Source organism: Pinus tabuliformis, chromosome Q (genome assembly GCF_031772625.1).
Source record: "Pinus tabuliformis cultivar Carrire ecotype Pingquan chromosome Q, CPIR1, whole genome shotgun sequence".
Classification (NCBI taxonomy): domain Eukaryota; kingdom Viridiplantae; phylum Streptophyta; class Pinopsida; order Pinales; family Pinaceae; genus Pinus; species Pinus tabuliformis.
In genome coordinates this window covers 1,356,031,806-1,356,049,086 of record NC_142296.1, presented here as the reverse complement: position 1 = coordinate 1,356,049,086, position 17,281 = coordinate 1,356,031,806, and the positions used below count along the sequence as shown (strand labels likewise).

The following is a 17,281-nucleotide window of genomic DNA, read 5'->3' as shown; positions in this document are numbered from 1 at the left end:
TTCCTTATGAAAGTGATATCCTTGTTGTTGTACGAACTTAACCTTCAAAGAAGATAAGGAAGATAGCTTCCTTATCTTCTCGTACGGCTACCTTTTAAGTTCTAATCCCAGGATGAACACATCTTGTCTTCCTAGTTGCCAAATATGTTGAGCTTCCCTCAACATTCTTCATATATTCCTACAATATCCTTCCTGGTAGCAAAACAATATGTTAATCAAATAACCAACAACAATTATTAATATTAGACTTACTTCATCATGATGACTTTCTCATCATAGCATCAACATCCTTACAAATCTTTCTTTATGCATCAGAGTGCCCAAGGATTGAGCTTGATTACCAAGTTGTAATATCTTCCTTGGAGTTGTCATAGTTAACTCCCTTCTTTTCTTATGGAGACTATACTTGATGTTGATCAATATTGTTATATTCATGCCATGCAAACAAGCACATTCACAACCAATCATTCCTCCATGATTCCTATAGATATGTTCTTCAAATATGCATACCTTTGCTTTCATGTAATCATCTAGTCATCCTGAGCTTGCTTCTTATACCTGTCAAATATAAGTTTCTTTTTCCATGAAAAGAAAGACTTTTAATATAACATGACCATTAGCTTTCCTTCATCCTTTAGATACATTATTTCCAACTATATATATATATATATATATATACTAGTCATAATGCTACTTCAAGAATCTTCATAATGATGATTTTTTAGATGATCTTTCTTTGTAGAATGATCACCTGCAACATGATGTTGGAAGATGCTAGGATGAATAACACTATGCAATGTGGTCCTGTTCTACTCATTTTCTTAAAACTAAATGATAGTTCCCAAAGCAAACCAAGTAGATTACAATATTTCTACTATCAAGTGCTTCTATCTATGATGCCATACGAAATCAAGATTTTTCTAGAAAACGTAATGATGCATTTTTACTATTTTGTGAGTATCAATTCCTTTAGGGTTCTTACAGTTCTCTCCTTCCATCATGTTCATAATTTTCAAGAGGTCAAGCACAAGAACTGTTTTGCATTGCAATCCTTTTCGTCTTGCTTCCTTTATGTACCTGCAATTTTAGCCAACAAGTACAACCAAGCACAACTATACAAATACAAGAGCATGATGTCAATCTTGTCAATCTAGGGTTTTATGGGTAGCACAGAGGGTGAATTCTTAGGGTTCTTAAATACAAACCCTAAATTCCTTAACCTTACCCTTGATAAGGTTTTTACTTTCGATGAAAATATCAGCAATAGGGTTTTGATGTCACATCCTAGGGTTTATCTAACTTAACCCTTACTAGGGTCTACCATATATCCTAGATTCTTCTAGCAAACCCTAGATATCAAGAGCTAGGGTTTTCTTTTAGAGGTTACAACCATTAAGAATAAGGGTTTTCATCTTTCTAGTGTTTTCCAATTCATGTCCCATCTAGGGTTTACAAGCCTTAGATACAAGAGAATCTTGGAACATTTTCCAAACCCTAGCTACAGAGCCCTAATTACTTTATAAACCCTCTCTAATGACTACATAAAAAAAATGTATATATCTCTATAAGCTTTACCTTACCTCTTCTTCAGAGATCTGGTCCTTCAGCAAGTGTCAACATTTCTTCAGATACTCCAAAGCTTTCGTTGAACTTACTAGCTTTGTCTAGCTTTTAACTATAGAGATGAGTTATGTCAAATTCAAAACCTTGGTCCATTTGTGCCTTTACTTCTTTCTCTGAAATCAAGGTAAGCAGATCGGCCACTAAATGGATCAGCTTCAACGTATAATCTTTATATATATAAAATCTTATGACGACTTTCCCAATAGGGTTTTTCTCTTTTCAACAAGGTCGCTTCAAGATGCCTTCAATTTCATTGTGTCCCATAATCGAGCCAAGAATTCACAAACGAGTCATTGTATGTTACTATAGGGATATGCTAATTTTAGGCAACAATGGTATGTTCTATGCTTTAGAGCAATTTTACTTCAATTTCTTTATTAGCCCAATATTAATATCCAGTTTAGCAATCACATCAACATGATATTAAAAGGCAGATAGAACATAAACATAAACAGTAGAAGACAAGCCAAGACAAGTGGACACAAGATGTGGCACCAACCAGGGACAAACCCCAATGTGGGGAAACCCTTGATCAATTCTTCTTTTAGTCTTAAATAGTTCAGCAGAGAGAGATAGTACAATTTACAAATTCTGATAATTTAGAACAGCTGCAAAAGAGCCCTAACCAGAAAAGTCAACGCTGGTCAACAAGGCAGATTTGACCCTCAAAAATTCGGTCAACTTCGACCTCCAAACAACAAGATGAAATAGCCCTCAAAACAGTCAAATTTAGCACAGTTGAAGTTTGGTCAAATAGTCACCCTGCATTCAGCCCTAACCACAATCAACGATGGTCCAACAATGAACGGATTGCCTTGATTTCTATGGCCAAAAATGCGACATGCCCAATCAAAGATAACCCTCACAAAAATGCAGTCAAATAGGTCAACGCTTGGTCAACACAGCACAAAACAGCCTTCTGGAAATTCAGTCAAACCTAGTCAACGCTGAAACAGAAAATGTCCTTCCTTTCCTTCGCACGTGTGGAAAGAGGAGCTGCCCAGAAATCAGTACCCAATCAGATGAGGAGAGAGAGAGATGTGTGAAAATGAGTGTGTCCAAATGAGGATGAGGCATCATGTCTTTATAGGCTAACGTTGAGGATGAATACACGTAATTGTTGGGCTTTTGAACCTACATGAGTTTGTTGGCCGACCTTGACAATTTGTCCATAATATAAATAAATTCATATTTTCATTTGTACATGTCAAAATCGGATAATATTTAGATCAATCCTACACCTCTTGGAGAGAGGAATCCAAGAAAAATATCAGTTGTCATAAATAAGATGACCCATGTGGAGTTTGGCTTTAGTTGCCAATTTTAATACTCCCTCTCAACTAGGGAGAACTCCACCTGCTAATCCATCTGCCAATCTGTACTATCTCTGCCATCAATGCACTGCTCTGCTCTGCTGAACTATGAAAAAGAAGAAGTGATTGAGAATGTATCATACCATTCTCTACTGACCTGAAGTCAGTCCCAATCAAAAGAGAGTGTCTCATACCACTCTTACTGACCCAAAGTCAGTTCCAATCAAAATAGAGTGTCTCATACCACTCTTACTAACCTGAAGTCAGTTCCCATTGATCCCAGATCAATATCAAACATCCTAGCCTAGGGAGTATGGTAGTACACGATGCGTCCATCGGTAATACTGTGGTCCCTATCCTCATTTCCCTACTCATTGGCCAGATGAGAGGTACTTCCCATGAGTCCCAGACTGCATGGGTAGGATGTCTCGACAAGAGAAGGATGAACCACTCGTCCTACTCACATGTTGCCAAGGGGTATCACAGGGGAAGGGTGAACCACTCACCTTGTACATAGCAAACCACCAGGGGAAGGCTGAACCACTCACCCTATGGTTGCTCATCGCTCCAAGAAGTACCCCAAGCCCCCCGGAGCTCAATGTCCATCTCGTACAGGACCCTCATAAGAGGGTCTCTCCACGACTCCAAGTCGTTCTCGAAAAGCCAAGAATTTGACCTTTCCTAGGGTCTTTTTCAAAATATCGACGACCTGCTCATCAGTCCCAATGTGATGGAGCCTTATTGCTCCTCAGTGTACCATATCCTGGATAAAGTGGTACCTGATATCTATATGCTTGAAGCGATCATGAAACACGGGATTCTCTGATAATCGGATCCCACTCTAGTTGTCGCAGAGGATCACAGTGGTATCCAGCACATGTCCAAATAGCTCACTGAAGAGCTTCCTCAACCAGACAGCTTCACAAGAGGCCATACTAGCAGCTATGTAATCGGCCTCGGCAGTGCTCAAGGCAACCGATTTCTGCTTCCTGCTCATCTAGGATATCGAAGTAGAACCCAAAGAAAAACAACATCCAGCGGTGTTCTTGCGATCCACCACACTACCAGCCCAATCAGCATCAAAATAACCATGCAGCCTCACATTTCTGGCAGTGTATCTCAGTGCATGAGTGATTGTGCCACGAAATATCTCAGAAGATTCTTGGTGGCAATCCAATGTATATGATGAGGCTCAACCATGTACTGGCTCAATGTGTTAACTGCAAAACATATGTCCGGACGGGAGTTCACCAAGAACACCAGTGCTCCTATGAGTTGACGATACTTTGAAGCATTTCCCAATTCAGGTCTAGCAGCACTACCACATAACTACTTAAAGTTAAGTTCCATCGGAGTAGTCACAGGCTTGCAGTCCACCATCCCAAATATTTCCATTATCTTCACAACATATTTTCCTTGAGAGAGGGAAATTTCACCTGGCTTTTGTCAGACCTCCAACCCTAGGAAATAGTGCATCAGTCCTAGGTCCTTCTTCTCAAATTCAGAAGCCAACTCCCTCTTACATTTGTGAATGAGAGGGTTTGCACCTATCAGAAAGAGGTCGTCCACATAAAGTACCAGAATGAGAGGTTTATCATTTTCAACCTTAAAGTAAAGATTCGAACCAGCTTCACTTCTAGTGAATCCCAATGTCATCAAATAGTTATTGATCCTCTCATACCAAGCTCGGGGTGCTTGCTTCAATCCATAGAGAGCTTTCTACAACCTGCATACATGAGATTCCTGATCATGAACTTCAAACCCCTCGGGTTGTTCCACATAGACTTCCTCTTTGATTGAACCACACAAGAAGGCAGTCTTGACATCCATATGATGTAGGTTCCATCCTTGTGAGGCACAAGGGCTATGATCGAGCAGATGTTGATGTATCAGGCAATAGGTGCAAATATCTCATCATAATCTACACCTTCCTTTTGAGAGAAGCCTCGAGCAACAAATCGAACCTTGAACTTTTCTGCACTTCTATCAGCTCCATGCTTGATTTTGTAGAGCCACTTAGAAGTGACAACCGATTTGTCCTGGGGTCTAGGGACCACATTCCAGACATCATTCTTCATAATTGACTCATATTCTTCATTCATAGCATCATTCCATACTGGTTGCTTCACGGCTTCCTCGAATGATGAAGGCTCATTTTGAATGATAGTGCTCATGGCAGTCAAATATCCTTGATACTTGTTCGGCTTCTTACTTTCATGGAAAGTCCCCCTTGGTGCAATGTGCCTCTCAGCATCTTCGAGACTCTTCCTAAGCCATGAGGGTCTCCTCTTGGAGGAGGAAGGCTCATGAGGGAGTGGATCAATAGGATCCATAGGTTCATCAGCATTGGGCATCGTTTCGTCCTCTTTTTCACCCTAATTTCTGGTGTCAGCTTCTTTGTCCTTCCTTAGGATAGGAAGGTTGTTGAGCTTCCCGAGGGCCATATCTTTGTCGAAGGTGACACCATGACTTATCTCAACATCCTTTTGACCAACCACATAAATTCTATATCCCTTAGAATTTTCACTATAGCCCACAAAGATTCCTTTCTTCCCAAATGCACTGATTTGCTGCTTTTATCTTTCGGCACATGAAAATATACGAGACTTCCAAAAATTCTAAAATGAGAGACATCAAGTTTCTTACCAGTGAACATTTCTTCAAGAGTCTTGGAGTCTAAAGCTTGATGAGGGCATCAGTTTTGAACATACACGATGGTATTTGCAACTTCAGCCCATAGAAACTTTGGAAAGCGTTGATCATGAAGCATGGCACGAACAGCTTCTATAATATAGTGATTCTTCCTTTCAACCACACCATTCTGCTTGGGAGTGTATGGCGTTGTAGTCTCCCTCTTAATGCCAGCTTCTCTGCAATAATCTTGGAATTCATTGGATTCGTACTCAGTCCCATTATCAGTCCTCAATATCTTAATTTTCTTCTCGAATTGGTTTTCAAGAGGTCCAAATAGGACTTTGCTACTTTGACTCAATAAAACCTAGAAGCATGAAGAACATGCTTATCTAATAAATAATAATAATACAAAATTCTTTTGAGCATGAAACCCATGCTTGAAAATTATTTTTCTTTCTCTTTTTTTTCTTTTTGCTTTTTAAGGTACAATTATGAAGACCGAAACTAGTTACATCTTTCGACATATTTGAGTTTTGAGGAAACCTAAAAGAATATCAAATAGAAAACAAAGCGACCCCATGATATTGAATTTTCCAAGCCATGCGATTTCCTTCAAGGGGCAAGCTGGCAGCAAATATAAATCTAAATGTGTGCGGGGAAGAAGGGATCCTTCACATCTCTTGCACCCACAATGTCTTTTTCGAATGTGATTGATGAACAGGGACAAATAATAAAGTTGAAGTCAAGGTTGTCACCATATTAATAACCATTTCAAAAGAGGAAAGAATAAAATAGATTATAATTTATGGACAATTTGAATTGGTTAATGAGTTATTTGGTGGACGGAATAGAAAAGGGCTTAGAGAAATATCTCACTACATGCAATCTTCAACTAGTAAGGAGGGTAAAAAACACTTTTACAACAATCGGCTTTGAGCATATTTTATCAAGAAGCAGATCAAATGTCCAAGCAAGCTTGATCCAAGGTCACTGCTGATCAAAGTTAACAGGGGTGGTGAAGAGAAATCTCTAACCCTTAGGACCATTAACCTAAAATCCTTGTAGCTTAGGAGAGTCTCTAATGACCATCACTAATGACAAAAGATTTTAGGATTTCAGGAATTGTTGATGTATACATATATCATGATTATGACTTTCGACAGTTTTTAAGCAAAAATTGATTTTCACAAAAAAAATGTCACAAAAGTTTAAATCAACGAAAAAAGTGTTTGATGAAAAATTTGATTGGAATATCATGTCACTTTAAACATAACAAGCAAAAGGAAAGGATTTGAATTATCAAAATTGATGCATGAGAACTATGAATGGATTTTGGAAATCTCAATTGATATAATCGAATTTCAATTCAATATTATTAAAGCATATAAATAGGAATCGACGTCAATGCCAATTGAATGCAACTCAAGTGGTTGAGAGGAAAAGTTGTTTCCTCCCCTACATGGATTCAAATTCCATTAGTGACATGTTTGTTCATTGTGAGTCTATTATTGTTGAGATGTTGACCTTGTCTTGAACCCTCAAGAATCCACTTTACCCTAGGTACCATCCTCAACATGAGGGGAAATGCCTAGTAGGTTCCCTGAGAAATGCATTCCATAGAAATTTTAAAATAAAGATAAAAAGGAATGGGTATTGTTGGTGCAAAATCTAGCAGGCCTAGTGCAAATCCTCAATAGGCAGAACCAGACCTTATGGCAACAAGAGAAAGGGTTGTCACTATCACCTCAACAACCTTCTCTTACTTTTCAATGGTATTTTACCACAAGGGAGGCTTCCCTAAATCACCTAAAGGATAAAACACTATTATGGCTCAAAGTGATATATAAGAGGTCTATAATATGGGATAGAGTACTTGCAAAGCCTAGCAAAGCCTAGATATTCCATGCGAAGTATTTAATTCCTAGACCAAAGATATGGTTGTTATAAGTTAGGGTTTTATTAATTTGCAATGATAAGGTCATAAAGGACCTTTATAGCACAACGTCATATAATAGCGAAATAAAGGACCTTTATAGGATTAGGATCATCAACAAAGGGGAGTAACGTCCTTCCAATAAACAACTAGGGTTAGGAAGGATTTAACCATGCACAATGCTAGATTTTGCTTTTATGTGATTTATTAATGCAATTCCTAAATAATTAGCTACAAACATTCAACACAAAATCACTTTTTATGCAAAATCCTGCCTTAAGATCCTAGCGACTAACCCTAGACATCTAGGAACAAGGAATAGAAGAAGAAATTTAAATAATTTTATCGATGATAAACAGAATAATGATTAGAGCCTTATCCAAAATGCATTTAATGGAGTCTTTTAGGGCTAAAATTCCATGAAAACTTTTGATGCGGCAAGGGGGGATGACTAGGACATCCACTTTTAAAACCATAACTATTTTCCTTGTGAGGTGAGAATTAAATATAAGGAATGCACAATCATAGTTTCCTTATAGGCTTCAAAGAGAATAATTTTGCATGCAATAATGAAGAAAGATTTTAACATACATTTAGCATTTAGTCATGGCACAAATAGAAACTCTACTTCACACATACTATATGCAAAACATAGAAGATAACACATGAAACTTACAAAATTCTCCAAAGAAGCACTTCTTACAATCCTAGAAAAACATCTTCATGCAAAATACCATCTCCACAAGAAATTTGCACCATAGAAAAGTTACAACTTGCCCGAGTAGCAAAAATAACTAATTCACACTCTTTGCTAGAGAAGAGTGATGAAATGTGTGATGAAGAAATGAAATCAGGGGAGTCTCTATTCATATGAGTTTTACCACCCTTATTTTTACAAATTTACAAGTAAGTCTTAATTACAAGTTAACTTGAGTATTCAACAATGTGAGGTTACAGGCCAACCTCAATAGCTAAAACACATAACAAATAATGCCAAAAGATCCCACACGTGGGAGAAAACCCTCCTCCATTATGCCATCATCCTACAAATGAGTCAAAATGCACAAGCAAGTGACAAATAGGCCAATGAATGCTCCATACTCCAAAAGAAGCTCCATGTCCATGGGTATGCCTCTAATACCCCCAAACCATGACGTCATCACCAAGGTGCCCTACATCACCCTCTCAAGGGCAAGAGAGGTGACATGGCACCAATATACTCAAGCATTGGAGTCAAATAGTGATGTGCAAGCCCTCCCCTGTCATCTCAAGATAATCATCATCATCTAGGCTCTTGAACAAGCAACCCCCATTAAACAGTGCCAAGGCCAGTCTGGGGGTTTTTCGGGTCCAACTAGGCTCATCATCTATAAATCCAACACCAAGTTTGAATAGCTCAATGTTTTAGCATCTAGGGGTACCTCCAAGTGTCAAGTACCATGTGGAAACATTATATAGCCCAACAATTTGTTCTGGGTAGAAAATGCTACATTAACAAGGTCATATTTGCTCTCTGGAATGGGTAAACAACCTTTGGAATACTACTGAATGGAGTGATAATCATCTCTCAAGGGACTTCTACTATTGTGATGACACCACCTAACAAAACCTTATTCTAAATCAAGTGAAATCACCAATCATTAGGGACAATAACCATAAATGCATCATAGTGTACCATACCTAATGTCGAGGGCACAAAAATATTTCACACAAAGCTCATCTTCAAATGTAAACAAGTTACCTCCTTCTATTATGAATGGTTAAGATGGATAACCCTATTAAGTATTTCCAACCCCCAAGGGGAAGGGATATGTCCAAAGTTAGCCCATCAATCCATCAGTATGTGAGAATGGTGGTTGCAAAGTGGGCGAGACTTCAAGGCAAGGTGCCATAGCCAATTGACCAGTTGATGGAGGTCCATCATCCCAAGTCTATAGATGTAAGGAGGAAGAAATCATAGAGGCGTGAGTTACCCGTTTTGCCGACCTGCTTTTTCCACCCGTATGTTGTGCCTTTTATTTCCTTTATGATTTACTTTGATTTGGGTGCATAGCTCAAGAGCCCAAGCTTGTTTTATGAGATTTTCCATTACCGCTTAATGATGAGTTAGCTTATCGCTCATCAAGGTTGGGACAATACAAGAGTCCCTTATAAAAATGAAGCATCATGTGCTTGAGGAACTAAGTGATGGCTAATGAGGAGGGTAAAGCTCATGCTAGGCTTTTGCCAACGCGCTAGTCAAATGCCCTAGCCATCTTTTACATTTTATCTTTTTCTTTCATTATGGCTTTATTATGCTTTTATATCTTTTTTAGTTGCATCAACCTCCAAGGCAAAGTTTCTCGGGCCCAGACTCAAGGATGAGGATGAAAGGATGCCAATCCCAATGACCAATGACAACCATCCCGAATAATGGAGATGAATAAGGGGAAAGATGGAAAGTGGTAAGTTTGGAATAATCATGGACACACTATTTCAATCAAAGCCTCCCCAGTAGTGCCCTTCCTAAAACCCTAAGGCCTCAAAGGAGGTCCCACTAGACTAGAGTCAAAGACTAACCTCCCAAGTGAAGTGAGGGAACAAGAATACAGTCAAGATCAGTCAATCATCCAGTTTGCCCCTTGATCCATATTAGAATGCCCATAACATTAGGTGAAATCACATGATTGGAAAATGATTAAAATACTTGCCGATGGATGACCCACCTTTCTTCAGGAAGGAATGCTGGATGGGAGAGAGAAATCATGTGATGTGCTGATCATATAGGGCTGCTGGCTGGCTGGCTGTTCATGGGGGAGAAAAATTTCTCATATGGTATACCCACTTTTAGGTGGATAACAGGGGAATGCATTACACAAATTTAAAAAATTTATAAAAAAAAAGAATGGGCACCAGTGTTGTTCCCTATGAAATGCATTACACAGAAATTAGACAATAATAAAAAAGGAATGAGCACCAGTGCCATTCCCTGGGAAATGCATTACACAGAAATTTAAAAATTAATTAAAATATATATATATAATAATAAATAAATAAAAAGGAATGGCACCAGTGCCATTCCCCGGGAAATGCATTACACAGAAATTTAAAAATTAAACAAATAAAAATAAAAAAGAATGGTAGCCAGTGCCAAACAGTTGCTGGTAAAGTAAAATTTTAAAATTTGAATATTTGAAGACTCGTCAAGTTGGAGCTTTCAAAAAAATTTAAAGATAGAAAACATCTTGAAATAGGAATTAGATCTTAAAAGGAACATATGAGCAATTACTGGTGCGGATCAGATGGAACTGCAAAGTTGAATTAAAATGGATTACCATTTACTTCTGAAACTGGCTTCTTGGTTTTTGCTTTGTAAAAACATGGTACATATCGATTAGGTTCTTGTGATGGTGAGTTAAAAAGGGACATGGTTATATCCAATTTGCGCATTCTTTGACACCTTTTTAACCAGGGACTGGACTATTGCATAAATAGTGGTGAAGCTCTCCTGTACCTTCTTCAAGATGAATCCAGGGTAATTACCCACATCCTTCTTACTTTTTTCAGAAATTATTTGCAATGAAACCATCCAGAGTTCAAGCTTCATTATATCATAATATTATATTAAAAAGTACATGGTATGAAACAATATGTCGCCAATCCGCATTCAGAAGCTAAAAATGTGAAAAACATACTTGAAGACTTTAAGTTACAATCATATTGCTAATTACACTTCAAAATCATGGGGTGGCAAAATAAAAATGAAATAAAATTTATAGCACTTACAGGCCTTCCAGCTTTGCTCAGTTGAATAGCTTTTGCTGATTTTGAAGTATGATGACCCGGAGTGCCTTCCCAAAATAACATGAACAAAAAAATAAATCAATAATCAAAACACTACCCTTCATAAAAGCAACAGTTTCATATAACCTGCTAAACAGATGCAAATGCAACATAGCAATCTTCCCAAATTTTCAAAATCTCTTTCTGGAAAATGAATGCTTCCAAACAAATACTCCCCAGTGAAAATCCAACCTTCACATTCTCCTGGAAAACAGGACATATAAGAGCCATAGATACATGTTTCAACCTGCCCCAAGTAAACCCTTACTAATAAGTAGTGCATTAGCATGACTGTTCGGTTGAATAATCTACTTTTGGGCATATTGATTTAAGCAGATATTAAGATAGAAAAACACAAAATATTCTGTAAAGTCATCTTAACTACCCTCCGTAAGATACATTTCTTAGGATTTTTTGTGCATTTTACAGAATTGTTCAGAGCATTAAGCTGTGTATAATAGCATGTTTGCATGCAGATGAAAAAATCAAATTGAAATTCTGACAATTTCAGAAGTTATTTAAAAAAAATAATAATAAAATAACAACTCAAAACAAAATGCAGGCAGTGCTATATAAGTGTCATTTTTCAGCTATTGTACATTGTTGGTAGATACCAGTTGAACAACAGAAAAACTTTTAATACTGCAGGATTTCCAAATTACGGTTTATTCCAAAACAGAACAGTCATATGAGAAATTGGTTTTAAATTTGCATTCCTTTCATAATTTTATTCTCCTCAAAAAACAAACTCCTAACAGACGAATTGTCAGCTGAAATAGAAACCATAAGTACAAACAAAAAAGGGAAGGTTTGATATATTGCAGACCATAGAAAGTTTTGGATGCTTACCAACAAACAGAACAAGTGCATCAACTGAGACTCTAGTAAGCTCTGGCAGTGTCTTATTCAGGTATTTTGGGGACAAATAGTCCGGGGCATCCGAAACAAGCACAACTGGGAATGACTGTGCTTTGTAAGGTAAAGGAAATTTGATGTCGGCAACCCGTACAATACCCTTTCGAATCAAATTCCTGCAGGAATTGTCTAGTGTGGATGTTATATCAAATGGCTCAATACCCCAAGCTTCAGTGTCATCTTCCTTTAACAGTTTGGAGGTTACAGAACATGTGTCAAGACCAACATGTAAGACCTTGCGCATGCTATCCCCGTAAACTTCTTGCAGAAGTGGTAATGCCCTCCGGATTTCTGAACCACAAGAAAGTTGTTCCCCTGCAAATAACAATAACAATAGAAAGAAAATGTCAAAACAGAATTAATAAAACAACCCAATCACCAAAGACTGAAAGCTAAGCAGAAGAAGATTATAGAAAGAAACAAGAGACAAATGCAACCACCATTCACACAAAAACGAAACAGTTTCTTTCTCTTACATAAGATGTCATAACAACTCTACCCAGATATAGTTCAAAAAACTCAGGATCTTTACCTTTATGAAAAAGACATCATGGTTAGCTTTGATGTTGCCTCTTTATTTACTAAGGTATTTACTAAGGTCCCTGTTCTGGAAGCCCTTAACCTTATCTCCAAACGACCCAGAAACACTTAAACTGATAGAACTCTGTCTTACCACAACATTCTTTACCTTCCAAGGAATCTGCTATGAACAAACTGAGGGGATGGCTATGGGGTCTTCCTTATCTCCCGGTGGTTGCCAACATCTGCATGGAGAATTTTGAAGCTCTAAACTTAAGTAGCTTCCATCTTAAAGTAAAATGCTAGTATATGTTTGTTGATGACACCATCATCGTTTGGCCTCGTGGCCAAACATCTGTTGATTCATTTTGCCAACAATTAAACAATACCTCTCCCTACATTCAATTCACGATGGAAACTCAAAAAGATAACTATCTCCTTTTCTTGACATTCTCATCTCCAGTCAGTCGATGGAACCTTAACCCACCAGGTATACCAAAAAAAGACCCACGCTGACAAATATATCCACAGGTAATCTCACCACCACCCAACCCAAAAATATGTTGTTCTAAATGGTAAAAACCCTTATTGCCCGGTCTATTCAAATCACTTCACCTAATCCCTTCGAGGAAGAGAAATCCCACCTCATTTCTTCCCTTAGATCAAATGGCTATTCCATCTCTCAAATCAACAAAGTGTTTTGATCAACCCTAAATTCGAGATCTAACAAACCTCCTACCACTTGCATTTCTCTTCCTTATATCCAAGATGTTACTAGTCATATCTCTAAAAACTTATCTAGAAAGAATATCAAGGCCCTTTTAAAAACACCAGAAAACCCTAAAACATCTAATCAGATCACCGTAGTCTAACTAGCCGGAGGAATTTCCCAGAAAGTTATGGAAATTCTGGTCAGATTTAGAGAAAATCCGGCAAGGATTTTTGTAATTCCAAGATATAGTTGTTAAACTTCAAAATTTTAGGTGTCCTAGACGTTTTTGATGGTGCTGAATCCATTTCCACCATCAAAAACACAATTCAAACAGTGTCTCTACAAGATTTTTTGAATTTTTTTTGCCCCGATTCTGGCCACTTTTGGCCGTCCAGGCAATTCCCCCACCTCGGTAAATGACTCCAATCAGATCCACTAAGGATAAATCTGACCCAAGGGGTTTACCACATTCCCTGCTCTTGTGACAATTCCTATATTGGACAAACCAGTAGATCAATCAAAACCTACCTTAAATAACACATCAATAATACTCTCCACAATTGAATATCAAAATCAGACATAGCAAAACACTCCCATAAGTCAAACCACCTTATATGTTTCGACCAAGCCAAAATCCTAACCTTTGATCCTTATTATTCTACTTGCATCACATGTGAAGCTCTTGAAATCAATAAAAGCCCCAATAATTCCAATTACAAAGATGGCTAGAAACAGCCAATCTTGGAAACCCACCATCCATCGTCTTCATCAACAATCTCCTTACCAAATCATGCTTTCTCGTTCTACTTAACCTTTCTTAAACCCTTCAATTTCTATTAATTTTCTCACTTTTCACAGATTCTCCTTTATTTCCCTCTATTTTTCAATTGTAAATTCCAACAACTTTCCTCACAACTTGTTTCCTTATACTTTCGTCTTCATTGGTTTCCTTCCTCCTTTCAATAATTTTATTTTCTATGTCATATGCAATTTATTATTCTGTCAACTCCTCTCCTTATAAAATTGAGCTCTTAATTAATTTAAATTTTTTGACCATTATATTATTAATTAGTCTTTGTTACTTTTTTCTCATCTTAGACTTTCCCCTTTATTACTAATTTTTAGTACTCATTTATTTATTTTACTTTTTAACTTTCATTTATTTATTTTACTTTTTAACTTTCATTTATTTATTTTAATATATTCCTCAATGTCTATAACACAAATGTTTTACCTTCTTAAAGCTCTTCCCCCCACATTCTTTCTTCAACCATTCTTACAACTTTACTATCCCCAACAATGGGTGGAGTGCCCATTCAAAACATAGGACACTTCAAGGAATCAACGCAATTCAAATCCAGAAAATAACTCAAGCAAGATAAGATAATTTTATTAATATCGAACAAGTGACCACAAATAGGTCAATAGCACCGTTAAGTACATCAGTGATTAAAAAGAGGTAGAACTAGAGCCATTCTTGAAAAAATATGATATAAGCAAATCTTTCCTATATAGAAAAGAATACAAGACCTAAGTCATGAAAACAAGAAGTGAAACAAAGCAATGATACAAATAAATGCGAGTGTAGTGGAGAACAAAAGGTTGACAGCCATCAACCCTCTTGGGGGCCAATCAACATCCCCTAAGGCTCTCTCCCCTAACACCCAATCCAAAGGGAATAAACTCTTAATAGACGATTGTTCAAATGATCTGGGAGAGCCTAGGGCTAAGGTATGATATATTTCTCACTATCTAGACACAAAAGTTCACAACTACGATTTAGATGAAGTAACCTAATTACTAGTGCAATGTGAACTATCGCAAGAGCTATAGTAATAGAATGTAAGGGTCTAGTTGGTGGAGCATAGATGACTTTCCAATGTCTTACCAATTTAACATCTAATCAAGTACTATTGTTTTCCTAACTCTTGTTACCTCTTTCTATTGGAAGCATAGGAAAGAATTTGTAATTGGTCAAATCAGTTCTAGATAAGGCTAAGGAGGGCAAAATAAGTGAGATCTGAATAGCAAGGCATCCTTCATCTACAAGACCAAGCATCTCTAGTCTATGAAACAAAAGAACCTAGAAAGAATGTCCTCAAACTCTGTAAAAGGCAATAAACTGTAAAACCATGATCTTGTAATCAATGGGGTACATAAATATGAAGGGCTCCTCTGTCCCAGTGTCATGAAGATAGCAAAATTGGCAAATCTTGCCCTCTCGAATGATGTGGTGGTTAGTTTTTACCTAAAGGTGATAAGAAGCAACCCAAAACTGCCCATGCGGAATCTAGAGAGCATGCATCTATTGTCTGAGCATGTTAGGGGGGTCAAACAATAAGGCAATCTCTCAGCTCCAAAATGTGCTCCATGTAGAATACCATCTTGGAACATAGCCCACTCGAAGGATCAACACATGTCACCCAAATAAATTGTCTAATGATGTCCTCTCAAATGATCCTATTGAACTCTCACTCATTTAGCAAGAGTCAACCAAGGGCAACAAAATAATATATGAATGAGAGAAGGTGGTCAATCAAGATACCAACCAATTGATCTAGGTATCAAGCCTCTACAAATCAGCAACAAGCTCAACCAAAAGCACTACAGATGGTTGTGGCCTCTAAAGAGTAGTAAGGTTAAGGTTAACAATCCCTACCTACCTAAAAGTTTGTGAATCATTGAACTCGATGCAACAGGGAAACCAATCCAAAGATGGTTTCAATCCATAAGGGGAGGCTGCAAACTCCATCTTGAATCCTAAACTCTTGGCAAAACACAGTGAGAGTTGATCAACACAAACTTCATACACTAGTTCATTGGCATTCATCCCATAACTAAGACTATAGCAAAAAGGAAAAAGCAAATTTTATAGTGCAAAATTATGTGTCAATAATACATATAGGAGGATATTTCTTGGTTTTGTTCTCAAAACCCACACACACGGATTATTCCTTTCAACAGTGGCCCTAAATGATGGGAAGAGCAAACCTCTTCATGAAACATTGTGCAATTGGCTTTGAGACAAAACTTTAACCTTTCACCGCATTCAAGAAACATGCTCATCAATTCTAGTGTAGGTAGTTGTTGTAGTTGGTAAAATAACCCCCATTATTAGATGATATCTTTGTTGAAATTATGATTATACTAAGAGGGGGGGTGAATCAGTATAATGGACAATTTTAACCAACCAAAACATTTCAATGCATATATAATGTTAATCGCATCAACATTATAAGAATATGCCTAATATGTATGAAACTTATTTTATTATAAATGATATTGTAGGCACCAACCTACTGTTACATTGATTTATTGACACCAACCAGAAGGAGACACCAATCCCATTAAATGATTTAATGGCACCAACCAAAAGGAGACACCAGTTCCTTGAAATGGTTTACTAGCACAAACCAGAAGGAGACACCAATTCCCTAAAATAATTTACTAGCACCAACCAAAAGGAGACACCAATCCCTTGAACTGACACAATTATGTGTTTTGTACTACACAATCTTGCACAAGGTACTAAGTCCGATCTCTTGCGCACTACACTTTGTTCTTTTTCTTTCACAACCTTGTTTTCAGACTTGAGATAAGAATCTTGCACACTGCAACCTGCATTACACTTACAGGTTTTACAGTGTTTATCTGCATTCAAATTGAACAAATTCCCTGTCCAATTCAGACATCTTCCTTACACTTCATTCTCAGACTTCTTTTGCATTCGGTCCCACAAAACTTAAACTTCTCGATTCATCTTCTATATACTTTATTGCCACATTCAATCACTTGACACCCCCATCAAAC

The 17,281-nt window shown here is 37.4% G+C and overlaps 1 protein-coding gene across 3 annotated transcripts in view; it reads right to left on the bottom strand.

The window, feature by feature from the left end:
• Positions 1 to 17,281, bottom strand: part of LOC149224952 (putative pectin methylesterase CGR3) — a 58,250-nt gene that overhangs the window by 22,841 nt on the left and 18,128 nt on the right. For all 3 annotated transcript variants that reach the window (XM_089386354.1, XM_089386356.1, XM_089386355.1), the window contains exons 5-6: positions 12,175 to 12,555; positions 11,269 to 11,333 (exon numbers count right to left, since the gene is read on the bottom strand). In XM_089386354.1, coding sequence (XP_089242480.1) covers positions 11,269 to 11,333; positions 12,175 to 12,555 — 446 coding nt within the window. The remainder of the gene's footprint in view (positions 1 to 11,268; positions 11,334 to 12,174; positions 12,556 to 17,281) is intronic.